Here is a 27,680-nt window from a genome sequence, read left to right on the forward strand (position 1 = left end):
GATCAAAACAAGTCAGTGATGACTCCTTTTATTTATTAGTATAATACTTTTTCAACAACAACAAAAAAATGCATTAAGTACGATCAATAGAAAAAGTGATATTTTGACCATTTTAAACACAGGCAATTTTCTGCATACAAATTTCTAGTTAAAGAATACCATACAAAGTAAATCTGAATTGCAGGCCACGTTTGCTTTGGGAATATATATGAAGCAAGAGGAATGGAGAGGGAACATCTCCTATAACGCATGTGTAACCATACCATTTTTTACATATTTTAAAGCACTATGGTGTTTTGCCTTTATTTTGCCCCTAAAGGATTTTGTTGTTGTTGTATCTTTGCTTGAATTTAAATTTGAGTGAAAAGTAGTCATGAGTCCCAAGATGATTGAAAACTTGGTAAAGAAATTGGTTCAAAAGAAGAACTGTCTAGAAAATGGCTCTCTCCTGCCTGTTGTCTATCAACCATTATCTATGGTCACCACCTTCAATTACAAGGTTTCCTTGGGGAGAACTGCTAACTTTTTCTACATTGTATTTTATGTAGACCACATTTATTTACTTTCGAGTCAGTGTTGATTATGTAAATTCCTTTTCTTTGTACAACTGCAGCAGTTCATCAAAGGATAGGTATAGACAGGCAGGCCCAGGAACCTGCATTGCTATAAGCTCCTCATAGACTTCTCTAACAAAAACTAATGTTTGAGAACCATTGCCTTAAGGTATAAGGTATAATAGGAGACCATTCATCCAGGTGGTTTGTTCTTTGTCACATTTCCCAGTCCTTTCCCTTCCAACTGCTAGTGTTTGCAAAGGAAAGACAAATTAATATTATTTTCATGAGCATACTATCACTGTGAGGGCAAAATAGATTTTTTGAAAAAACCGACATAACGAAATAAAAATCCTTTTTTTCCCTCAATTATCCAATTGTGCACTCTCTCCAACAAACAGTTGATTCCAAGCAGACCACAAATCAGACAATTTCTGGATATTCAGATTGAAGACATTCATCAGAGGCCCTCATGAATGGTTGTCAGATTTTGGCAAACCTGATCAGAGAAAGGAGAAAAGAAATTCATCGTTTATCCACATACACAAGAAATGCAGTATCTGCTTGAATTACTGCATGAGTGAGTGTGTGGAATTACCTTAAGTAATCAGAACTAGGGCAGGGGAGCCCCAGGTCTTTCCTTCCTACTCCCGGTTCTCAGTTCTCTCTCTTTCCTGGGACAGGCTACAGAGCCTTTTGTCCCTAAACCCAGCTTGGTACTTAGTTAACTACTATTTTATATTGTCCTTTTCTCCCCACCCCTTCTAGGATAGAAATCCCTACAGAGTAACAAGTGAGTTTTCCCCGTATTTCTACTCCCTAAAATTGATTCAAGTCTTCCCACGTAGCTCAGTGGTAGAGTCCCCCTGCCAATGCAGGAGATGCGGGTTCTATCCCTGGGTGGGGAAGATCCCCTGGAGGAGGAAATGGCAACCCACTCCGGTAGTCTTGCCTGGAGAATCCCATGGACAGAGGAGCCTGGTGAGCTGCAATCCATGGGGTCGCAAAGAACTGAGCAACTAAACAACAACAAAACTGATTCACTCATTCACCAACTATATAAACATCCATTCCTGCATGGGAATGTAGGAAAAGAGATGTTACCCATTTTGCTGCTATGATGTCATAAATGCAAAATGGACCCATCTGATGCTAACTTGGTTTTGGTAACATGGGGTACCTCTGACGACCTTCATTGGAAAGGGGACTTTGAGCCAATGGTGAGCAGTACAGACAGTCCCCAAAGACTCAAAGACTTTAAATTTAACCAAGAAGGCAGTTGAGTAAGAACTGCATAATGTTGTGAAAAGAGATGTGACTTGAGAAGTATAAAATGTTAAAAAAAATAAATAAATAAACAGGCCCGCTATCTATCTAACTATGTGCGGTGCAGGACAGGTATGGAAGGGCTGAACCAAGGGCTGAACCAAGTACAGCACTTGTCCTCATCTCCCTTAGATTCTCATCCTTGGTTCTTAGAGGAGACTTATTGACTCTTGATGCTAATAATCATGTCTTTGACTGGTTTCTGGATATGTTTATATGTGAGGAAGAGAGCTGCAAAATCTTTCACGTACAGGCTCAGAGCTCTTGGCTCTAAAGGAAGTACTTTAAGAAATGATGCAGCAAATACATTCAATGAATATTTATGGAGTACAGTACCTACTCTTTTCAAGGCATCAGATACGGAAATGAAGTCAATAGTCCTTGTTTTCATATCTTGACTGCAAGAGTGTGTGTATATGAGGTCGGAAGGGTGGGAAACAGGGTGAAAAAAAAAAACAGAGAGGGAATGAGAGAAAAACAAGTTGAAGTATGTATACAAGTACTCAAAGAAGTGATCTTGTTCCATAAATGAGAATATAGATGAGAGTGTTTAAAACGGAAACATCATCCTGGTCTTGATATAATTTCTTTTCGGAGGAGCACAGAACAGTGGGCGACGCCCTTAAAGCAATAGATGACATAACCCCTGCAGCTCAGACACTGGCTGATCCAGCCAGCCTTCCCTGCCCGCCCTCGTCATCTCTCCTGGTCTGGCCAAACATCGCCCCTGGTGGTCCCACAGCCTCTGTGCTAACTCTATGCTTGCGCTTATTGACTTAAAAACACAACTTCGTCTCGCCCTTCACAAGTCCTTCTAATTAGACTCAAATCTTGAGGCCTTGGCATCATAACCCTGGCACCCAACAATGGTGTCTGACCCTTGGCAGAGGCTCGGTAAACATCTGCTGAGCATTACTGGACACCCAGCACAGCGCAGAACACATTGTGAGTTCTAAATGAAGACACTGTTAGGTTAAGCAATGCCATTTTAGAAATCAAGGGATAAAGGTTTTTACAGACCATCTTTCCAAGACTTTCTTAGTTAATGTGCAAAGAATTATCTGAAGAGGTGATTAAAAATAAAGAGCCCCTCCCCCACAAACTTGGATTCAGAAGTCTGGAATTGGAATCCATACAACTGGTTTCAAATAAATTACCCAGTTGATTCTAGAGCAGATGTCCCCAGTGCTGTGCTTTGAGAAACTCTGCCCTCATTACAGAGCTTTCTAACAAGATGATACTTGTTCTGATTAATTGTACATATTCACCTTGAAACCCAAAGAAAATGGATTTATACAATGTACACCACCTGACATTTCTGTGAGCTGGGTTACAAAACAATTCTGCCATTGAGTCTTTTGTTCAGATTTTATATGTTAGTCCAGTCCAGCCTGCACCAAAAGCTGAGCACCCATGTACGTCTACAGTTAACCTTGTGTGAGACAGGCCTGTGTGCAGCCCCACAGCTAGAGGGAGAAAATTGGGCATCTCAGGAAGGTTTTATTTTATTTTACTTTTTAAAAATTTTTGCCCATGCCATGTGGCATGTGGGACCTTATTTCCCCAACTGGACCACCAGGTAAGTCCCTCTTAGGAGGATTTCAAACAAATGTCACTAATTTAATGAATTTGAGCCAACTCTGGGAGATAGTGGAGGACAGAGGAGCCCTGTGTGCTTCAGTCCATGGGATTGCAGAGAGTCAAACACAACTTAGTGACTGAACAACAACAACATTAATTTACAAGGGCTAAAGAATAAGGATTTCTCTGGTGACCTCAGGACTCAATTTTCTACCTATCAGGTTAGATAAAACTTAGCTCTACCAATACCTGTCCCTAGAAACCTGGAATGCTAGGAAATGAAGGAAAACATTGCTCAGGGTGTCAGTAAATCTATATTGGCTGGAGTTCAAAATAAAATAAATCTTCGTAAGCCCTGCTGTGATTTCAGAGTTAAATACAAGGATTTCATAAATAAGGCAACAGAGTGTCAAGAGTGAAGGCCAGTAAACTAATTTGAATTACAGACCTCAGCCTCCAAGCTCTGGGACTTTGCCTCTGAGAGCCATATTGAAGTGAAGGTAATTAAGACAATCCGTCTTGCAAGGGGAGGGCGCTTTGCAGACTGTTTGAGATTCTGTGAGCATCTCATCCAGACCCCAGTAACCTTTTGAAATATGCTGAACCATGCAGTCAGCATACAGGGGGATCATTAAGTGGGTGAGAGATGGTGGAGAAATCAGTTTGTAACTGAGATCATTTCATGGGCAGTTTGCCAGCTCTTTAGGAAACTTTAAGATAAAGCCCTTTTAATATGAGGTGTTTATGAAGTGCAGTGCTATATAATCTATAAAATCCCTTCAAAGACTACTTAAAAAATTTTAAAACTCATATTATTTCCTAAGTTTTGCTGCCTTAAAAATTAATTCTATCTATTTTGGTATAAGTATTTAGGAGACAGGTTGGTAATAGAAATTATTCTTCAGGACAAAGAGTCAGGACCTTTCCTGCATGTAGTCATTGCCATCCATTGCTCAGCAGAAAGCTTTCTCAGATGTCAGATTATGATTATCTTTGTACAAACAAGGATAACACAAGAAATACTTACCAAGTGCAGGTGGTGGCTTTGAAATATTTGGCAAGGCTGAAAAAGGATGACTTGACAACATCTCGGAAGAGAAAGAGAAAATATATTTTTTATTATTTTTTCAATTTTGAGAAAATATTTTTAAATGCCTCAAACTGGAATAAAATACGGGAATCAGAGCAGTAATATGGGAAATAGTTACTTACAAGCAATGATTATCACCAAGGAACAGGAGAAGACACTGGCTATGATTCCTCCCAGAAACCACCTGAAACAGCAGGATTGCTCAGGCTTAGCAAACTGATTGTATATTTCCAACACATGAGATGTTCTTTTAGACTCACTATAGATGAATGAATTTATACTATAGAATGACAGTAACTGAAACAGTGCAGTATTGGAAAAAGGGTAGAAATATAGCCAAATGGAAAAGAAGAGAAAGCCCAGAAATAGATACAAGTTAAGTGATTGTTTTTTAATGTTAAAAAATTTTATGTATCTATTTTTGGCTGTTGGGTCTTCATTGCCCTGTGTGTTTTTCTCTAGTTGTGGTGAATGGGGTCAGCTCTTCCTCGTGGTTGGTGGGTTTCTCAGGGCTGTAGGTTTCTTGCTGTGGAGCATGGGCTCTAGTGTGCGGGGGCTTCGGGAGTTGTAGCACATGGGCTCAAGAGTTGCGGTTCCTCGGCTCACTCAGTAGCTGTGGCCCAGGGGCTTAGTTGCTCCGAGGCATGTGGGACCTTCTTGGACCAGGGATGAAACTTGTGTTTCTTGCGTTGGCAGGTGGCTTCTTTACCACCAAACCACCAGAGAAGCCCAAGTTGAGTGATTTTTAACAGAAGTGCAAAAGCAATGCAATGGAGAAAGTTTTCAACAAATGCTGTTCAGTTGTTTAGACATGCAGAAGCATGAAACTCCACATAGGCATCACATCTTAACGTAAAGCTCAACTCAAAATGAGTCATAGACTGAAACGTAAGCCACAAAGTGTGAAACTTCTAGAAAAAAACAAAGGAAAAATTTGTATGCTCCTGGAATGTGAAGTCAAGTGGGCCTTAGAAAGCATCACTACGAACAAAGCTAGTGGAGGTGATGGAATTCCAATTGAGCTGTTTCAAATCCTGAAAGATGATGCTTGGAAAGTGCTGCACTCAACATGCCAGCAAATTTGGAAAACTCAGCAGTGGCCACAGGACTGGAAAAGGTCAGTTTTCATTCCAATCCCAAAGAAAGGTAATGAAAAAGAATGCTCAAACTACCACACAATTGCACTCATCTCACATGCTAGTAAAGTAATGCTCAAAATTCTCCAAGCCAGGCTTCAGCAATACGTGAACCGTGAACTTCCAGATGTTCAAGCTGGTTTTAGAAAAGGCAGAGGAACCAGATATCAAATTGCCGACATCCACCGGATCATCGAAAAAGCAAGAGAGTTCCAGAAAAACATCTATTTCTGCTTTATTGTCTATGCCAAAGCCGTTGACTGTGTGGATCACAATAAACCGTGGAAAATTCTGAAAGAGATGGGAATACCAGACCACCTGACTTGCCTCTTGAGAAAACCTATATGCAGGTCAGGAAGCAACAGTTAGAACTGGACATGGAACAACAGACTGGTTCCAAATAGGAAAAGGAGTACGTCAAGGCTGTATATTGTCACCCTGCTTATTTAACTTATATGCAGAGTACATCATGAGAAACGCTGGGCTAGAGGAAGCACAAGCTGGAATCAAGATTGCCGAGAGGAATATCAATAACCTCAGATATGCAGATGATACCACCCTTATGGCAGAAAGTGAAGAGGAACTAAAAAGCCTTTTGATGAAAGTGAAATAGGAGAGTGAAAAAGTTGGCTTAAAGCTCAACATTCAGAAAACGAAGATCATGGCATCTGGTCCCATCACTTCATGGCAAATAGATGGGGAAACAGTGGCTGACTTTATTTTTGGGGGCTCCAAAATAACTGCAGATGGTGACTGAGCCATGAAATTAAAAGACGCTTACTCCTTGGAAGGAAAGTTATGATCAACCTAGACAGCATATTGAAAAGCAGAGACATTACTTTGCCAACAAAGGTCCATCTAGTCAAGGCTATGGTTTTTCCTGTGGTCATGTATGGATGTGAGAGTTGGACTGTGAAGAAGGCTGAGCACCAAAGAATTGATGCTTTTGAACTGTGGTGTTGAAGAAGACTCTTGAGAGTCCCTTGGACTGCAAGGAGATCCAACCAGTCCATTCTGAAGGAGATCAGCCCTGGGATTTCTTTGGAAGGAATGATGCTAAAGCTGAAACTCCAGTACTCTGGCCACCTCATGCGAAGAATTGACTCATCAGAAAAGACTCTGATGCTGGGAGGGATTGGGGGCAGGAGGAGAAGGGGACGACAGAGGATGAGATGGCTGGATGGCATCACTGACTCAATGGACGTGAGTCTGAGTGACCTTCGGGAGATGGTGATGGACAGGGAGGCCTGGCGTGCTGCGATTCATGGGGTCGCAAAGAGTGGGACATGACTGAGCGACTGAACTGAACTTAACTGAGAGGTGAAACGCTATTCTTACCGTAACAAGGTAGTGTTTGTCAGGCTTCTCAGCTGTCAAGTTTCCTTTTCCTCCTCTATCTAAATGCTACTCTTTGGAATCAAGTTCCCAAAGGAGTCAAGTTTTCCTCTTAAGGAGGAAGTTTCTACATGAATTAACCTAAGAGGAACATTCCATTAATAGTCCTGTGAAATAAAGAAAAGTCTCCATGAACAGCTAAGTTTGGGAAAAGCTAAGTTAAGCAAAGCTGAACAGGTTTCTTCACCATTTTATTTCACTGAGCCTTTATTATGCTAATGTACACCGTGAGTCCCCTGACTTGGGATATATAATACAGAATTCTGCAACTTTATTTTTAACTACAGCACTGGCCCCCACCCCTTTTTGTTCGTTTGGTCCCATTATGATCTAAAAATACTTTCCAAACCTCATAATTATCTGGGAAGCTGTTTTAAAGTACGGATTCTCACTAGATCTAAATTGGTATCTCCAGGGATGGGATCCAGGACTTCGTATTTAAAAATACAACTCTCCCAAGTGATGTGAGGCACTTGACCATCAAGAGGAAGGACTTGAGGAGAAGCAGCACGTACTAACCAGAGTACAAGGACCACAAGACCCCAAGATGTATCATTCATTCCTGTTTCATTGGTTCAACAAATATCGATGAGGCTGTAGCACAGTATCTGTGTTCTCAAGGAACTTACAATCTTGTAGGGAGAGATAGAGCATTAACTTTTAAACACGCGAACATAGGCTAGGTCAGGTCGTGATGAATGCTCTGGAGAAAAGCCAAGTGAGATGTGCGTGATAGAGAATGGTATTCTGTCTAAATGTGGTTGTCAGGGAAGGACTCTCTGCCGATGTGACATTTGAACAGATAACCAGAAAGAAGTAAGGGCACAAGTTATTGTTTCTCCAGGGAAAAAAGACTGTAGTAGGCAGAATAAATAGCAAGGGCAAAGGCCTTGAGGCCCAGGTGGGCTTAGCACAGAAGGGACTTGATGACTGCCCTGGAGACTTCGGTATGAAAATAGTAGGAAGGACATGTTGGACAGAGGGACAGAAACATGCCTGTGATCAGCCAAGAGCATTATGTCCTCTGAGAAGCTGAGAAGACATTTTATGTGAAGTTATGAAAATATACTGGGAAAGACAGAGTCCCTGTGGGAACTCCAAGTGCCCTGGTGGGGATGGCATATGCCCTTGAACTCCATGTAGGGTTACTTAGATTGTATCTGTAACAGGGAGTCACTGAGGATTTAAACAAAGGATAATGCATGGTACAAGCATTGATAATGTATCAATGCAAGGCAGCAAGATCCACTGCCTTTGGTACATTTTGTGAGATAATGGGAGGAGGGAGGGAGTAGATAAAAAGCCAATGGACAGAAAAATGGACAAATCTTAACCACAGAGCTACCTAAAACGCTTTGTGGTATAAGGCAAGGAAATCATCAATCAATTACAGCTTCATTAATTATGAAACACCACTGCATGAACATAAAAAGCTAAATTACCTTGCACAGGCAGAAATGATTAAGCATGCAGCAAGCAGAATTGCTTGAAAGGAGACCTCTCGTAACAAACTGGTTTCTAACAGGAAAAATAAAAAATATATGAATTAGAAATCACTGTTGATTAAGTAGTCTTGGAACAACAAAATCATACTAAAACTTTTTTTTTTTGATACACCAAAAAAAAAAAAAAAGTTTTTAAATGTATGTCAGTTCAAGAAATTTGTCCTAAGTTATATGATTAAGAGCTTCCCTGGTGGCTCAGCAGAAAAGAATCTGCATACAATGTGGGAGCCATAGGAGACGTGGGTTTGAACCTTGGTTTGGGAAGATCCCCTGGAGAAGGGCATGGCAACCCACTCCAGTATTCTTGCCTGGAGAATCCCATGGACAGAGGAGCCTGGCAGGCTACAGTCCACAGGGTCACAAAGAGTTGGATACCATTGAAGTGACATGGCACAGCATGGCAATAAGATCAAATTATCAAATGCTGTCTAGGGCCATTCATTAGAAATTTTCTGAAAATTATCAGTTTTTTCCTAACACTTAAAACATAAGCGATTGTACTACATAGACAGTTTGGAGCTTGCCTTTTACCTCAATGTTGGAAAAGGCTTTGTAGAATTGATGCTAATGTCAGAAATCTAACTGGGATGATGATTATAATATTAAAGTTTAAATTTTGTAGAGTGCCTTATAACTCACAAAGAGCTTTCATACATCAGTTCATTTCATCAACATGACCAGACTGGGAGGCAGGAACCATGATCACAGTTCTGCAAATGAGAAGACCAAATTTCAAGTGATGAAATTCATCCAAGGTCATGGAGCTATGTGCTGCCAGAGCCAAGATTGAAAAACCACGTCTACCCAGAACATCATGTTTTGTCCGAAATAGGGTGGGTAAAAGAATGGCAACTTGGCATACTGGGAGTCTCTAAAGGGCTAAAAAAGAGAATAAATAGTCTGAACTATTTGTCCTTGCAAAACTCTTCGCTATCTTTAAATACTTTAGCGCTACTGAGCCATGGTGGAAAGGACTGCAAATCATCCAGCAGTTATAAAAAGGAAGAGTTAAACCAATTGTGACTCTGAGTCTTATTTTAACCACCTAAAAGGAATCAGAGCTGCTTTAAGGATGACCACGTTAAGATCTAAAGGAAAATAGAACAGATCTCAGCTTCATTTTTGCCAAATGCTTCAAAAGCTCAATTTTGCAAGTTGTTTAAAACTTGTAAGGACTTTGAGCTCTGCATGTATTTATTTTTGCTATTTGCATTCTGATTTGAGACTGAGTCAGCTAACAAGAACCTACTTAGTCCATAATATGGTCGAAACATTGAAGATGGGCAAATGCAAAATAGAGCAGTTGTGAATGACATCACTGCACATATACAGTATTTCCTATTAATATATACAGACATTTAAATAAGTTATTGTGGATTCAATCGAACACTCAACCATCCTTCTAAAGTGTGTTTCTATTCTTAGCCTCCTCTGATTTCATGTGGAATTTGAAACATATTTTCTCCCAGAAATAAGTGTAGGTTGACAAACTGCAAAGATCCCTAGACTTGAATATGGAAGGAAGACTGGGTTTAAATTCAAGTTCTATAAAGACATGCGTTGTGATTGTGGACAAGGTGTTCATTGATTCATTCAACCAGTAGCCATTCACTTAGCATTAATTTTGGCTTGGCTCAAGTGTAAACTCCTTCAAGAAGTCTTTTTGGATGTCTTCACCTCCCCCTTGGCCCTTAGCTGCTCTGTCTTTGAAATCCCATTATACTTCATGCATGTCTCCATCAACAAAATTTCCACACTGAATTAAAATTATTGTTTTCTTTCTCTATGTTTCCCCATCAGACTGTTGACAATAGCTGGCATCTATTTGCTGTTCTTCAGCAGCAGTGCCCATATTTTCCTTGAGAAGTCCCCTCTCCCGTCCTCCTAGTGCGTGGTTCCAGTGGACCGTCTGATTTCCCTCCAGCCTTTGATGCGCTCCAATCCACTTGGAGCTTCACATGCAGGCATGTGTGCTATGTCGCTTCAGTCATGTCCGACTCTTTGCAGCCCTCTGGACCATAGGCCTGCCAGGCTCCTCTGTCCACAGGATTCTCCAGGCAAGAATACTGGAGTGGGTTGCCATGCCCTCCTCCAGTGGGTCTTCCCAACCCAGGGATCTAGTCCACGCCTCTTACATCTCCTGCACTAGCAGGCAGGTTTTTTATCACTAGCATCACCTGGCAAGCCTCTGGATCTTCATATACTTACTGACAAACGGATAGGTTTTGTTGTGTAATTGGGACCCTTCCAGAACCAAGGTAACCGGCCCTCTTCTCCTAAGTCTAGAGTCTATTTCTGCTGACTTTGAACAGGGGAAATTGCAGGCACAGAGCCAGCAGAACTACCTTGGAGTAATAAAGAGCATTTCAAAAAGTAAAGTGGACAGAGGAAAAGAGACCGACAGAGACCTGGAATCTTTGCCTGGAATGTTTATTAATATGAACCAATACAGTCAATGACTGATCAATCGATTTTGAGTTGGGTTCTCCTCCGCTGGAACTCAAAAAGCCCTGACTGATAAAATGATGCCAGGCACACTTATACCTTTAGCATATGGATCAGTACCTCAAACAGTCTGCACACTCAAAACCTACGTGAAGGAGATGAAACAGCATCAGATGGAGACCTCATCCCCTCAGGGCTTTATAGCCAAGTGAAGCAAAGGAAGATGACGCCAAGAGAGAGATACGTGGTGCTGGGCACTATGGCATCTTGGGGAAGCCAAGTGCTACCTCCACCCACAAGCACAGGGCAGAGCAGACCCCGCAGAGGTGATCTCCTCTAACAGGACCTTAAAAGAAGAGTAGGGGTCTTCCCGGAGAAGGCAGTGGCACCCCATTCCAGTACTCTTGCCTGGAAAATCCCATGGACAGAGGAGCCTGGTAGGCCGCAGTCCATGGGGTCGCGAAGAGTCGGACACGACTGAGTGACTTCACTTTCACTTTTCACTTTGATGCATTGGAGAAGGAAATGGCAACCCACTCCAGTGTTATTGCCTGGAGAATCCCAGGGACGGGGGAGCCTGGTGGGCTGCCATTTATGGGGTTGCACAGAGTCGGACATGACTGAAGTGACTTAGCAGCAGCAGCAGCAGCAGCAGGGGTCTTCCAGGTATATAGCCCCTTGGGAGACATTTCAGACACAACAAAGAATTTCTACAAAGGCTGGCTTGGCCTACTGGAACTTGAGTATTCTATTCTGTAAAATGGAGACAGATCATTTAACTAGTCCACCACTATCTTGGAGCCCCTGCTCTGTGCCAGGCACTACATAGGCAGTTGGGACTCTACAGATGCCTAAAGTATGGTCACCACCATCGTGAAAGAGTTGACGGCCTGATGGGGGAGATACAAAAGTAAACATTCAAGAACAGCACAAGAAATGGGCAAGAGAGAGGGGAGTCCTGAGAGCTGGAGGAATACAAAAAGGGGTCGCTGAAGACCTCTTCCCCAGAAAACAGGGTGGACTCCCTGGAGGAGGCGGGACATGAAACTGTCAGCTGGAAACTGTCTAAACAATAAACACTGCTGTCCCGGTCATCCTGACCCCTGGAAAGGGAATTAAAAAAAATCCTTAACACCTATCTAATAGCTGCACTGGGAACAAAATGAAGCAGGGCATGTTGGTCTTTGGGAGTAGAAGTGGTCAGTGAGATAAATATTCAGGATTTGAGGAAGGCGAAGAAAGAGAAGACATTATTTTTTCGTTTAACCTTCCATCTTAGGTAACCGTAACATCACATTTTTGGAGCGCTTAGTATACATGGCACATGATGCTAAGCGCTTGTTGAGGATTATTTCAATCATTTATTGATACAGGGTAGGAATTACGATTATCTCCCTTTACAGATGAAAATGTGACATTTTGGAGAGTTGCGTAAACTGAAGTGGGAACTGGGCTTTGAAACTTGTCAAGCTGGGGGCAAGACAGCGCCTTGAGGCAACACTGTGTGCAAACCTGTTCCACCTGATATTAGCATAGAGATTAAGGGAGATGCTTGCTGAATTTATTTCAGATTTACTACTGACAGCAAGCATCAAGGCCTTGATATCTTTTGACTTTCCTTGCCAGGGGCATAGCATGAAAGAATGTTCTTTCTCTTGTTTATTTTCTTCTTCTAGAATATATCAAACACACAGCTAGATATGAAGACGATGATCAGATACCTATGCATGAGCACGACTCAGCTTTAGTCACACTTAGTATTTTCCCAAATGTCTTCAGGGTTTTTTAAAAACAAAGAAAACACGGCAAATCCAGTTCTTCTAGTGCCTCCACGATGACTCCTCCAGGTCAGTCACCTCCTCTGTGGATGCACCACCTGGTTGCAGGCTGATGCCAGCACCTAAGGGGATGTTAGTCACTTCCAGGCCCTGAAAGGAGGACTTATGTGGGTGCAGCAAAGGTTTAAAAAAACTCACTTGGATGATCCAATGCATCTTCCTGGAAACGTTCAGAAGCTGTCCACTGGGACTGAGGAGACAAGCCGTGGGAGTTTTCTCTGGGTCTCTGAGAGGCAACGGGGCCGGAAAAGGAGGCTTTCACAGACTCTGCATTCAGCTTCTGTGACTCCCAGTCATCAGTCAGAGAACAGTCAAAATCACCTCCTGGAAGAGCAGAGAGGTTCAGTGTGTGTCTGTGTGTGTGTGTGTGTGTGTGTGTGTGTGTGTGTGTGTGTGTGTGTGTGTGTGATTTCCGTGACTCTAATGATCATAGCAATAGTCTCAAGAAGCACAGAGAATTGGAACTGAACGAGCAGAAACATTTTTTCCTAACCTCTATTTCCATGGAGCATAAAGTGACGAAGGGGAAATGACAGCAGGGAGGAGAGCCGGAGGCAGCCTACGGGTGACTGAGCCCCCTGAGAAGGCGCCAAGCCTGAGACATTTGGGAAGGGGAGCCAGCATTGAGGGGAAGGCCAAAGCTTCACGGGCCTGGGGCAGGCGGATCCATGGAGTCATTCAATGCAGAATTATTGTATAACTGCTTACGTGACGCAGTTCGGGAGGCTGGGCATCAGAAGTCAGAGTAGACAGTGCTGTGTGCCATCGTGGCTGGGGAGGGACAGGCGCACCGGCCCACAGTTAGGAGGCAAAGAGGTCATCACTGCACGGAAACCTGGCAGAAGGTGTCCAGATGGAGCCTGGGAGGGAGTGTCTGAGTGCTTGAGCGGAAACCTGAAGGCCTAGGAGGAGGACTTGCAGAAAGACAGAAGGAAGAGCAAAGGCCAGGAAGAGACAGACAGACAGAGGGCGAGGGGAGGGTGGAGGGGGAGGAAGGGGAGGGGAAGAAAGAAGGGAAAGAAGAAAGAAAGACATCAGCCCCAGACAGAATGTGGCGGGCTCCCAGAAGAACGAGCCCTCCTATGTGGCCAGGGAGGAGCCCCTGAGTGTGGGCAGTCCTGGAAGATGGTTCTGGCTGGATTGCTAATGCTGTGCTTAGTAGCTCAGTCATGTCCAACTCTTGGCAACCCCATGAACTGTAGCCCGCCAGGCTCTTCAGTCCATGGGGATTCTCCAGGCAAGAATACTGGAGTGGGAAGCCTATCCCATCTCCAGAGGATCTTCCCAACCCAGGAATCAAACTGGAGTCTCTTGCATTGCAGGTGGATTCTTTATCAGCTGAGTTACTTGGGATTGCTGAGTGGTGATCAAAATCATGAAGGGCCTCATGGGTCATGCTCACTCAGGAGCTCAGATATGTCCTGCAGGCAACTTGGAGGATGGGAGTACTGTGAGGTGCTTTGTGTGTTGAGGTGCTCACTCAGCAGTGAGTGGTGGAGAGAGAGAGTCCCAGCCCTGTTCTGGAAGCTAGGAGTGACTGTGGAGCTCCAAGAGACTCTTGGGGTCCTCATATAGCAGTGCTTCTTAACCAGAAGTCATTTCTCTTCCCAGAGGACATCTGACAATGTCTGGAGTCATTTTGGATGGTCACAACTTCAGCAGGGGAGAAGGGATAGGGTGCCACTAGTATCTAAAGGAATAAAGCCCAGGGATGTTGTGAAACCATATTTAATACACGGGACAGGCCTGGATACTGAACCAATGAACTGATGCTTTTGGACATGGGAATTCCTGCCAACCCTGCAGGCTCCTGCCTACCCTCCCGCCCACAACTTGCTGCTTCTTGATAAAGCAGTCTGCAGAAGCATCTTTGCTGCTTGTCATAGAAAAAGGAAATGGTAGGAAGTGAACCATGCTGAGCATCCAGTAATGCCCAGGCTGCAGAGGAGGTCCTGGACCTTGTTTACTGCAGCACTAAACACAATGGCTAAGATACAGAAAGAACCCGTGTTCATCAATAGGCAAATGAATAAAGAAATTCTTGCTATTTGCATCATCACGGATGAACTAGGAGGTTCAGCTAAATGAAATAAGCCAGTCGTAGAAAGACAAATACTACATGATTATACTTATACACAAGGTATCTAAAATAGTCAAAATCAGAGAAGCAGAGAATAAAAGGGTGGCTGCTGGGGGGGAGGGGGGAGGGGGCTAAGGGGAATTGTTCAACAGATATAAGGTTTCAGTGATGTTAGATGAATAAGTTCTAGAGCTCTGCTACACATGTGGCTATAGATATCAATGTGGTATTTTATGTACTTCAAAATGTGTTGAGAAGGTAGATTTTTTTTTCTTAGCGCACACACACACACACACACACACACACACACACACACACACACACAGACCAAAAAAACACCCAAAACTCTACAAAAGACAAAAAAAACTCCACAAAGGGACACAAAGAAACGCTGGGAGGTGTTGGATGTCTGTTCCTTGACTGTGGTGATATTACAGGGAGTTTGCAAATATCCGAGCTCATCACAGTGTTCATATTAAAGATGAACATCTGTGTATATCGACTGTGCTATGCTGTTCCTGGGCAACGGCACTTGCTTAGTCACTCAGTCATGTCCGACTCTTTGCAACCCCATGGACTACTCTTACTCTGAATCTTGCAGTGTTGGAGGGACGCTGGGCTCTGATATCTTGAGTAAAGATCATATACAGCCAATACTGACCTTAAAAACCTCCTGTAAACGTCCAGTTGGCACAACTGTATAGAATGTGTGTGGTGTGGCATCTTAGTCGCTCAGTCATGTTGACTCTTTGCGACCCCGTGGACTGAAGCCTTCTAGGCTCCTCAGTCCTTGGGATTCTCCAGGCAACAATACTGGAGTGGGTTGCCAATTACTTCTCCAGGGGATCTTCCCCACCCAGAGATCAAATGCAGGTTTCCTGCTTTGCAAGCAGATTCTTTACCATCTGAGCCACCAGGGAAGTACATATATATATATATATATAAGTTGATATATATATATCAGCTATATCTCCATAAAGCTGTTTTTAAAAAAGAGAGGAAGCTGTGTGGTCATATTCACATGGAAGTGAGAGGGAACTGGTACCTTTTGTGGCTAATTATGTATTCAAGAGTGGCATTGAACTAAGATCTGGGGAGACGTGATGAGGATGCGACAACAGTAAAAATATTCCTGTGCCGTCGCGCAAAGCTGCTCTGTTGAACTTACGCTTTGCCACTGAGAGTTAGATGAGATAAAAATGTATCTCATGTAGAATTCTGGAAATATTGCACAGAAATTTCTAAAAGAAAATTCTAAAAGAAGAGATGGCATTAAAAAGAGAAAAAAAGATAAAAAGTTCTTACAGACAAAAGAGTCTTCACAAAAAATGATCAAAGAATTTTCATCTCTGAAAAGACGTGGTTTTCCCCTAGTTCACACTTCCATTCACTGACATTTTTTTTCCCCCTCTAACCTTAATAATAAATGAAAGGGGCTTTCCTGGGGGAGCTCAGTGGTGAAGAATCCACCTGTCAATGCCGGAGACACAGGTTCGATCCTTGACCCGGGAGGATCCCACACTCTGCAGAGCAGCTAAGCCAGTGTGCCACAACTATTGAGACTGTGCTCTGGAGTCCAGAAGCTGCAACTACAGAGCACGTGTGCCATAACTACCAAAGCCCTCATACTCTAGAGCCCGCTCTCCGAAACAGGAGAAGTCACCACAATGAGAAGGCCACACACTGCCGCTGGAGTAGCCCCCAGCTCGCTGCAACTAGAGGAAAGCCCATGTGCAGCAGCAAAGATACAGCACAGCTGAAATTAAATAGAAAAACATGTTTAAAACAATAAATGAAAGAATCACCATGCAGTAAGTAAGTGAAAGTCGCTCAGCCACATCTGGTTCTGTGGGACCCTATGAATTGTAGCCCAGCAGGCTCCTCTGTCCATGGGATTCTCCAGGCAACAATACTGGAGTGGGTTACCATTTTTTCCCCAGAGGATCTTCTGAACCCAGGGATCAAACCTGGGTCTCCTGCACTGTAGGCAGATTCTTCACCATCTCAGTTATGAAGGAAGCCCTGCATAATCCAGAGAACATATCAACAAATAGTTCTTTGGGATTATATTTGAAGATATTAATTTCATTCTGTTTCTCTTGGTTTATTTAAATTGTGTGGTTGGCTTCTGATTTTTTTTTTTTTGGCTTTTGTTTTAAAAGGATGAATCTAATTCTTCCAAGCAAGTTCCCTATCCTTACATACAAAATAGGCATTATCATTTGCTACAGAGGGAAACGCAAAGCCATGTACAGATGTTGCCATCAAAAACATTTATGGAGGAGGCACTAGATCAAGAGAAAACTGCAGACCTCAGATGGGGGTGCCTTGTCTGAGGTCATCGTGTCTTTCTTTCTTGGGACTGGCAGAAATAGAGCTGGAAGCCCTGATGAGTCCTCCCTGTCTAGATCCTGGGTCCTCTATCAGCATGACTCATGGACTCTGAGGACGCAGTCCAAAGTGCAGCATTGGATCTGGGCAGCCACGAAACATCAGAGCTAGAAAATGAATTGCAGCTAATGAGGAAAGGTGTCTGGATGCAGCTGTGGAAGGGGTGAGCTGAGGATAAACAAAACAGGCAACAACACCAACACCACAAAAAAAAGCCCATTTTAGCCTGAAAAATTAAGGCAAAGAAAATCAGAGGAAGTCAGTTTTGATTGCATCCATTGCCCAGAGAGAAAACGGCAAAACAATTTAATTTTGAATTCTTCTCTCGAGTCTTCTAACTCGGCGATGTTTCCAGAGAAAAAGGAATTGCTGATAAAAGTCAGGGGGCTTTGGGTAAATCCAGAAAACAAGAAGTCTGGGGAAGATTTGATTACAGTTGACAGCAGAGATGAGTGCTTTCAAAGTCCCATGTGCACCCGGGTTGACTAATTACTGATTGGGAGTGGGGGTAGTTGATTTTGTTATATTTAGAAGACATTCGGAAACCATGAGAGTTTTACCAAGATACCTCATGCACGTGCAGCACTGCTGCAATCCAATTGCTTTAGGATTGTTTGGACATATTTTGAAGAGGCAGCAATGGGAAAAACAACATGTGAATTTCCAAATATGTGAAACTATGCCTTTAGAGTGGCGATTCCCAGACTCTAAACATCCACGGACAGTTCACCTGATTTTTGCCACCTCCCAGAGCCTTCTTAACTCCTAGCCACTTTAAATTTTCTTAGATTGTTTCACCTTAGTCTTTTACTTTAAAGGAAACTTTATAACACTCATTTAAATGCCCTAAAGAAAGAGTAAATGTAAGAACAAGTACAATGAACATGAGACCTTATTTAAGTTGCACTAAATACTTTAGTAGGGGAAAGCTCCGAGCCTGTTCTTTGTTAAAAGAGTAATGTAACTCCCAGTGGTTCTGGCTCCGTGTTCCCACTGCTGTGCAGCAGAGTGAATCAGCTCTGTGTATACATATATTCCTTTTCTCTGAGCAATAAGAAAGCCCTCCTCAGTGATCAATGCAAAGAAATAGAGGAAAACAACAGAATGAGAAAGACTAGAGATCTCTTCAAGAAAATTAGAGATACCAAGGGAACATTTCATGCAAAGATGGGCTCAATAAAGGACAGAAATGGTCTGGACCTAACAGAAGCAGAAGATATTAAGAAGAGATGGCAAGAATACACAGAAGAATTATACAAAAAAGATCTTCATGACCAAGATAATCACGATGGTCTGATCACTCACCTAGAGCCAGACATCCTGGAATGTGAAGTCAAGTGGGCCTTAGAAAGCATCACTACAAACAAAGCTAGTGGACGTGATGGCATTCAGTTGAGCTATTTTAAATCCTGAAAGATGATGCTGTGAAAGTGTTGCACTCAATATGCCAGCAAATTTGGAAAACTCAGCAGTGGCCACAGGACTGGAAAAGGTCAGTTTTCATTTCAATCCCAAAGAAAGGCAATAGCAAAGAATGCTCAAACTACCACACAATTGCACTCATCTCACATGCTAGCAAAGTAATGCTCAAAATTCTCCAAGCCAGGCTTCAGCAATACGTGAACCGTGAACTTCCAGATGTTCAAGCTGGTTTTAGAAAAGGCAGAGGAACCAGATATCAAATTGCCAACATCCATTGGATCATCGAAAAAGCAAGAGAGTTCCAGAAAAACATCTACTTCTGCTTTATTGACTATACCAAAGCCTTTGACTGTGTGGATCACAATAAACTGTGGAAAATCCTGAAAGAGATGGGAATTTCAGACCACCTGACTTGCCTCTTGAGAAATCTGTATGCAGGTCAGGAAGCAACAGTTAGAACTGGACATGGAACAACAGACTGGTTCCAAATAGGGAAAGGAGTATGTCAAGGCTGTATATTGTCACCCTACTTATTTAACTTATATGCAGAGTACATCATGAAAAATGCTGGGCTGGAGGAAGCACAAGCTGGAATCAAGATTGCTGGGAGAAATATCAATAATCTCAGATATGCCGATGATGCCACCCTTATGGCAGAAAGTGAAGAGGAACTAAAAAGCCTTTTGATGAAAGTGAAAGTGAAGAGTGAAAAAGTTGGCTTAAAGCTCAACATTCAGAAAATGAGGATCATGGCATCTGGTCCCATCACTTCATGGCAAATAGATGGGGAAACAGTGGAAACAGTGGCAGACTTTATTTTGGGGGGCTCCAAAATCACTGCAGATGGTGATTGCAGCCATGAAATTAAAAGACACTCCTTGGAAGGAAAGTTATGACCAACCTAGACAGCATATTGAAAAGCAGGGACATTACTTTGCCAACAAAGGTCTGTCTAGTCAAGGCTATGGTTTTTCCAGTGGTCATGTATGGATGTGATAGTTGGACTGTGAAGAAAGCTGAGCACTGAAGAATTGATGCTTTTGAACTGTGGTGTTGAAGAAGACTCTTGAGAGTCCTTTGGACTGCAAGGAGATCCAACCAGTCCATCCTAAAGGAGATCAGTCCTGGGTGTTCTTAGGAAGGAATGATGCTAAAGCGGAAACTTCAGTACTTTGGCCACCTTGTGCGAAGAGTTGACTCATTGGAAAAGACCCTGATGCTGGGAGGGATTGGGGGCAAGAGGAGAAGGGGACGACAGAGGATGAGATGGCTGGATGGCATCACTGACTCGATGGACGTGAGTCTGAATGAACTCCGGGAGTTGGTGATGGACAGGGAGGCCTGGCGTGCTGCGATTCATGGGGTCACAAAGAGTCTGATACGGCTGAGCGACTGAACTGAACTGAGCCTTCCTCTCACCTCCCCCCTCCCCCCATCTAGATCATCACAGAGCAACGAGCTGAGCTCCTTGTGTTATACAGCAGCTTCCTACTGGCCATTCCTATTTTTTTTAACACAAGGTTGTGCGTAGGTGTCAATGCCACCTTTAATATGCTGTGTAAAATGGTTTTTGTCTGTATTCATGTTCTGAACTGGGTCTTCAGAAAATCATTTTATCTTACTTTTCTTTTCCCCTTTTCTACTTAGTGCTTTCTGGGTCCTATCCAAAAAAAGGTCTGCTTGGGAAAGGTTGTGATGAGAGTTTCCTAAGTTTTCTTCAAGAAGATTTATAGGCCCTGTTTTTGCATTTAGGTCTAATATCCACCCCAGATTGGGTTTTGTATATGGTGTGAATTAGTATTAAAAATACTTGTATGTGTATGTAACCATTTTATTATATTTTCTTGATTAAATAAAAATATATAACCATCAGAAAAAAGATGTGCTTTGAGTTCCTATCACTATATTTATATATGTATCTATACATACATATTTAGATATATTAATATCACATAATGTGTACTATATAATATGTGTATATTATATATCTAATTATACATATAGCATAAATTTTGATGAGTATGTATATGTGTTACACTATGTATACATATCTTATTTTTAAAATGAGGAAATTGAAACTTAGCAAAGTTAAGTAACTATCACAGTGTGCCCAAACTAAGACTTGAATTCTGATTCCAGTATCCTTTGTCTACCCATGTCCTGTACAGAAAAGATCCATTGGAGACGTGCAGATATGTTCCAGGTATTATCAGTTTAATAATTTGCACATTTAAATTAGGCTTATTTTGCATGAGATGCAGATAAATACATTTGGATCACATAAGTAGTGTGGAGAGGACTTTAGGTGATTATTTAAAAGGTGGCTCATCCTTTATATCAAAATGACTATTGTCTCTGGATTTGACATTGGTCCAGAACCATGTGGTTGCTACTGCCCATTTGGAAATGCTACCTCACCATGGAAAACAGAGGTTCAAACTCACCATTTTCTTTGCAGGGGTTTGTTTCCAGTCTCCTGACCCCCTCCAACCAGACATCCTCACTGGGGGAGGAGTCAACATCATCGAAGATGCTCCCATGCAGCCAGGATTCAGAGGCGCTGAGGTTGAAGAGAGAAGAAAAAGAACGGCGGATTCTCCTTTTCTTTCTAAATATTCTGGAGAGAAATGAAAGTAGTAAGGTGAATAACCAATAGCAGTCAACTCACGGTCAAAGCAGAGAATTCCGTGAAGGCAGACACATGGGACACGTGTCTGTCGCCTAGGTCCATGAAGCTCATTTCATTGTTTTCCTCCATTAATTCCAGAGAAGTTTCTTAAATTCCTGTATGTGCCAGGTGCTTGCATCAATGTCAAGGATATTGAGATAAGAGACAAAACCTCGGGTCGAAAGACAAAAGTAATGCAGATATAGCGAACACTTTCATTGACCTCATCCTGTGTTTGGTGTCTTTCTTAGTGATTTATGTCCAGTGACTCACATTATCCTTGGAACAGCCCTGTGAGGTAGGTACTACTGCTACCCCATATCTCAGATCAGGAAACTGAGGCACAAAGAAGTTAAATAACTTGTCTGAAGTCATACAGCTAGTAGCTGACATAGCTGGGAGGCAAACCCAGGCAGTCTGGCTCCATCGTTTCTGCCCTTGGTGACGGTGCTGTGTGCATGTGTGTTCTGACAGTGTCAACTAGGGCTGCTCTGAGAGCACCAGGGGAGGTACTGCTCATCTGGAGACAAGGAAGGCTTTTCTGGGATAAACAAACAAATAGTCTCATATTGAGTCATGCTAGGTAAAAAGAGGGCCGATAATAACCTTGACTGTTATGTGAAGGAGTTAGAATTTAACATAAAGTGCTCTGAAGTATGGCAAGGAGAAGCAGATGGTGGTGACCTGATTGGGTTTGCATTTCCAAAGATTTTGGTTCTCCATGTGTCCCCACACCCAACAATCCAACAATCCATCCTCTACCTTATAAGCAGTGTTATCATGCTAAGGATGAATCTGACACTTTGTCAAGGGCTCCTGTCAATCTACAGAATAAAGCCCAGATTCTTCAGGCTGGAACATAACCCCCTCCATCCAGCCCTGCTTCTGGGTTTAGCCTCCTCTCGTGGAGAGCAGTCTTTCCACCATAAGCTGTATTTCTTCCAAACGACTTGCCATTCCTCACACTGTATCAGGGTCTCTCGGGCGTCCATACCTGCACCCTCTCTCAGGAAGTGCTCTTTCCTACATCCGTCTTGATTAACATCAAATCAATCATCTTCATCTCAAGGAAGCTCGTTTTAATCTATCCTGCCAAAGAAAATGGGCCTCCCTTCCTTCTCCCTTCTGCTACCCTCCATCCAGTCTTCTATCCCAGCAGTTCTATTGCTTTTTTAAAAAAAAAAAAAAAACTAGTTCATTCTTTTAATTAATTAATTCATTTTTGGTTGTGCAGGGTCTTCATTGCTGTGCGGGCATTTCTCTAGTTGCTGTGCAAGGGCTTCTCATTGTGGTGGCTTCTCTTGTTTCAGAGCATGGCCTCTAGGGCCCATAGGCTCAGTAGTTGCAGCTCCCAGGCTCTAAGCACAGGCTTAATAGTTGTGCCACTTGAACCTAGTCGCATGTGGGATCTCCTGGGATCAGATTTCGAACCCATGTCTCCTGCATTGGCAGGCGGATTCTTTACCACTGAGCTACCAGGGAAGCCCATCTTCATTACTTTAAATCCCCCCCAAAAAAAGTTTTCTTTATTTTTTTTATCACATATTACAGCATGCAAGATCTTAGTTCCCTGGCCAGAGATAAAGCCTGAATTCCCTGCCATGGAGTCTTAATCATTGGACCACCAGGGATAACCCAGTTCTTAACTTTTGTTCATTTTCATGTGTCAGCCACCCCTGCTTCTTATGAGCCTGTGTACTCCCATGATCTGGAGCAGAAATAGGCTGCTTATAAACAACGTTGAATGACCCAATGAGTGAATGAATGAATAATTGACAGATGGGCTGGAGTGCAGATCCTTTGACCTAACCTCCTCTACTTACCTGACTAAGTTCTCCTTGTAGAGAACCCTGGTCTGGGAGGGGCTCAGGGTTATGTTGCCGTCTTCGTCGCAGAGAAAACTGTCTTCTGTCCAGATGTAGTAGCCGTTGGTGAGAAGTCTGGGACTTCGTCGACAGGTGAACGGGGAGCCCATCAGGGGATCTCCGGAGCAACCCTCAAAGGGACTGTCACCATTGAGGAAATCACAGACAGAGCTACAGGGGGACGATTAAGCCCTTTCAGCCTGTATCTGGTTAATCCAGGCACACACAAACCACACATGTAGTCACCATGGAGGAAAACCACCTCTTTGCCTTCCTGATGACCAACTACTTCTGCAATTCTGATGGTGTCTCTCTTAATCTTCTGAGCTTCATCTCTTCACCTGTGAGACCACTGAACTACAGCACGTTTAGTGCTTCTTTCTGTTTTAAACACTTTAATGAAAACTTAGGGCGAATTGGTTTCTTTGACATATGATGCCCCCTCCACCCCGTCCTTGACATGATCCATTTTTTTGGATGGAAGAAATTGCAAAACAGCCTACCTGGGATGCTGGAAGCTCAGAGCATCTTTCACGCCCCACCCTTTCTTTGAAGAGCCCTCCAACCGCTACATCCTCACTCTTGTCACTGTAATAGGGAAATGGCAACTACACAGCCACCAGACACTAATGTGTTACAGGAGAAAATGCAGTCAAAGAGATCTTTTGGGGGGTTTCTCTGTGGTCCCGTGGTTAAGAATCTGTTTTGCAAAAAAGAAAAAAAAAATCTGCCTTGTGAGGCAAGGTGTATGGGTTCCATCCCTGGTTGGGGAACTAAGATCCCACATGCTACACAGAGCAACTAAGCCTGCGTGCTGCAATAGAGAGTCTGACCACCGCAAGGAAAGATCTGGCAGCTGCGACTAAGACCTGATGCAGCCAAATAAAGACACAAATATTTTTTTAAGAGGTGTTTTTTTTTTTTTTTTTTTTTTGGCTTCTGCCATATGCAGGATCTTTCAGTTGTGGCATATGTTATCTAGTTCCCCCACCATGGATGTAACCTGGGCCCCCTGCATTGGAAGCACAGAGTCTTCGCTGCTGGATCACCAAGTCAAGAATACAGCAAAATAATGCATACAGAAAAAAATCTGACTGATGTTTCATGAGAAAAGTCCCCTAGAATACCTTGGGAGAATACATGGGGGAGACGGCTCTACAGCACATTCTTTCTCCGACGGGGAAGAATCTGTGTAAGCAAATGAGAGAGAAATACAAATTTATCACACTGCATCAACATGCATGATTGCACACAGTGGAGGGTGTGACTAGCTGATGTCCCAGCCTTGGCAGATTTCAGCAGGTGCAACCCTCCAGTGACTCATGACTAACATAACTCATTTTCAGGACTCTACCGGAGCAAGACCTAATCCAGGGGTTTCTATATTCTGTCTCGTCTCTCCTTCAACACTCCTTGAGAGACTCCTTAGTTTGGACGAGGCAATAATAAACTAGGCTTCGCTAGTGACTCAGCGGTAAAGAATCCACCTACCAATGCAGGAAACTCCGGGTTCAGTCCCTGGGTTGAGACGATCCCCTGGAGAAGGAAACGGTAACCCACTCCAGTATTCTTGCCTGGAAAATCTCAGGGATAGAGGAGCCTGGGGGGCTACAGGCTGTGAGGTTGCAGAGGCAGACATGACTTACTAACTGAACAACAACAAAAATAATAAACCATCAGCATCAAACTGACTCATGAAAAAGAGGAAGAAAACGTCTTGTGGGAAGCTGTCGAAAACCCAAATCAATTACCCAACATGCTGGTTAGTTTAGCTTATGGAGTCATTTGAGGAATTCAATCATCTGCCTAGATTCTCTCTCATAAGTGCATCTGAAGGCACTTCTATTAGGTTGGAGGAAAAAAATTTCTGTTTTCTATAAATGATTTTCCAATGTATGACACCTGTGAATATTCTTAATTTTCTAAAAAAGAGCATGCATTCATTCATTCCAGTTTAACCAAAGGGCTGGCAACAGATTTCAGTTGTGAAAAGTTGCAGTTGATTAATATTCTAAATGCTATTGCAGCATTTTATATTGTATAGAAATGGTGTGAATACTTATAATAGACAGCCTCAGTGAAACTTGGTTCTGTTACTGATAATTAATATCTAAGACAAAGAAAGGAGCTTAGACTTTCAGATTGAGTTGGCTGATTTGAAGAAGAAAATTGTAGGTGTGTGAGGGAGGGTTAGAAGCAGGGTTTGGGGAAAAAGCAAACGACAAGAGGAAGGAAGAAATTTGAAACCACTACCGTTTTAACAACGCCCATATTTTCTGTAAGTAGCTATCAAAATCATTCAGTATTTTTTTATAGACAAACCGTTTTGCATCTTAATAGTAGCTGATAAACAATCTCCTTTCACGTTTATGCACAGACATTTTTAAAAAAGTAATTTTTTTTCCTACTAAAAGGAAAAATATCACATTTCTCTCAAGGAAAGAAATGAAGTCAAAATCATTGCCAAAGTGAACGCTGGCATTTAAGAAGCACAAGCTACTGACAGATGGTTAATGGTATGAGTATCAGCAAAATCAAAGCAGGGAAATTGCTAAAAGGAATCTAATCGTTCAAAAGATAATTGCGTAGAGCAGTTCTCTTACATTTACTTGCTACTGGTGTTGACATCAGTTGAGATATTTGGTACATCTTGGGACGGCTGTTTGTTCAAACTTCACAGATTTTCTGCACAAGACATTAAAAGAAAAAAAGGGTGGATTATGTATTAAAAATAGAAGGATGATGCCAAAACAGATGGCATCTACTCATTGCACTAGTCAGATTTGTTTACTGAAAGAATACAGAGATAAATGGAATTGAAGGCAGAGTTGAAGGACCACTGAGTTTGTGTCTGCCTCGATGATTTTATATTTCATTTTCCATTGTCTCACTCAGTGCATCTAAATAGTCTTTTCCTGTAAATAAAGATAACATTTTATTTGGGAAAGCAAAACTTACAAAGGTTGACCTGTATTCAAAATAAAATAATGAAAATTAATTATTTGGTCAAGAAATCCGAAAAAAAAATGGTTTTAGAATTCTCTAAATAGATGTATTTGTATTTTTATCATCCGACACACTTCAACCTCATTATCAAGTTCAAACAATGCTAGAAGATTGGGGACCGTCTTTTGCCTAACACCTCAAACCACTGACAGGTAGCTACAGAGAGGGCTGGTGGTCTTTATCATTACTATCAGCCTGGACATTTCCAAGTAGCATAAGAAGCATTGCACTAAAAATAGTATATTGCTGGGCAGATTTCAAAACTCACCTTTTATGAACATATAATTTACTTTCTCAGTTACAAATTAAATACATATAGAAGTGTGTATATTATGTAAACTTTCATCACTTACCACTCATTGTATGGATCTTTCCACTGATCATTCAATTTTGTATACGTTATTATCCTAGCAGCATAGTAAGGTAAGTAAAAATTCTTTTCTGATTCATCATCTCTATCCACATTTTTTCAAATGTGGTAACTACTAACGGATTGTTTCTGTAGCTGTCACACAATTAAAGCAAACCCGAATAATTCTATAGATTCAAATTGATTCTTTCAATAAACTAGACACAAAACCTGCCAGACAATATAGATTCTGCCTTATAGGGACCTTAAGAGAAATTAGGAGAACTTTCTGCAATTCCCTGAAAGATCTCTAAATCAATGCATATGCATAGATTTCAATGGTTTGGAATATAAAATAATACTGTTTGCTCTACAATACTGTACATTAGTATGTCACTAATCCTTTCCATTTTTGTCCAGCCCAAGTTACCCTATGTTAGTTTCCCCCAATCATCAAGTTCAATTCTAAGCCAGCAAGTTGCACAGCAGAAAGTAAGGTCTTACTGCTACATCTTATTAATGGAAATACAACAGGCTACTGTGAGCTAACAGTTAATCAAATATTAGTAACACTGAAAAAGACTTCCGGTGCAGCTCTAAGACTTTTCAAGAAAACAGACCCCATCTATCAGTTCTACGAAAGCAACTCATCTGTCCTGAAAAGCAGTTTGCCCGTGTGTCTGTCTTTCTTCCAAAGAAAGTTCCCAACCTCTTCTTCTAATTGATAAATGACAAAATAGTTACTGAAATATGATGCTTCCTGTGGTTGAGAGTCAGCAGAGAGATCCAGGACTTAGCAGGTCTTCAGCTGAAAATAATGACAGCATATCAACAGGTGCAAAAGTCTTTTAAGGAAGGGAAACCCCGTCTTTCCCTCCTCCTGATAGATAGCTGCAGGCATCTCCCTGTGCAGGCTTTTGCAGGGAACTTTTGTCTTCAGCAGCCACTTGTTCCTTTGGCTGTTTCCGAGAATAGAAGGGCATGTAGTTCTCTGGAAAGCAGCCTACAACTGCTCTTGTTTTCTTTTAA

General features: G+C 42.2%; 1 protein-coding gene across 1 annotated transcript; it reads right to left on the minus strand.

Moving 5' to 3' along the window:
* Positions 1-27,659, minus strand: TMEM71 (transmembrane protein 71). Its single transcript, XM_005688839.3, has 10 exons — positions 27,396-27,659; positions 25,900-25,981; positions 24,424-24,484; positions 23,255-23,467; positions 21,208-21,380; positions 13,009-13,194; positions 8,525-8,600; positions 4,674-4,735; positions 4,489-4,549; positions 1-1,053 (listed from the first exon to the last, which is right to left on the minus strand). The coding sequence occupies exons 2-10, from the start codon at positions 25,943-25,945 to the stop codon at positions 1,038-1,040; spliced, it is 894 nt and encodes a 297-aa protein (XP_005688896.2). The 5' UTR covers positions 25,946-25,981; positions 27,396-27,659; the 3' UTR covers positions 1-1,037.

Source organism: Capra hircus, chromosome 14 (genome assembly GCF_001704415.2).
Source record: "Capra hircus breed San Clemente chromosome 14, ASM170441v1, whole genome shotgun sequence".
Taxonomy (NCBI): Eukaryota; Metazoa; Chordata; class Mammalia; order Artiodactyla; family Bovidae; genus Capra; species Capra hircus.

Bases quoted from the DNA above. Each gene is read 5' to 3' on its own strand.
- TMEM71 (XM_005688839.3), bottom strand. From the start codon at position 25,945: ATGTACCAAATATCTCAACTGATGTCAACACCAGTAGCAAGTAAAT. The intron at 24,485-25,899 runs GTAAGAGAACTG...TTGCTTACACAG, and splicing joins AACACCAGTAGCAAGTAAAT to ATTCTTCCCCGTCGGAGAAA. The intron at 4,736-8,524 runs GTAATTTAGCTT...CTGCTGTTTCAG, and splicing joins ATCATTTCTGCCTGTGCAAG to GTGGTTTCTGGGAGGAATCA.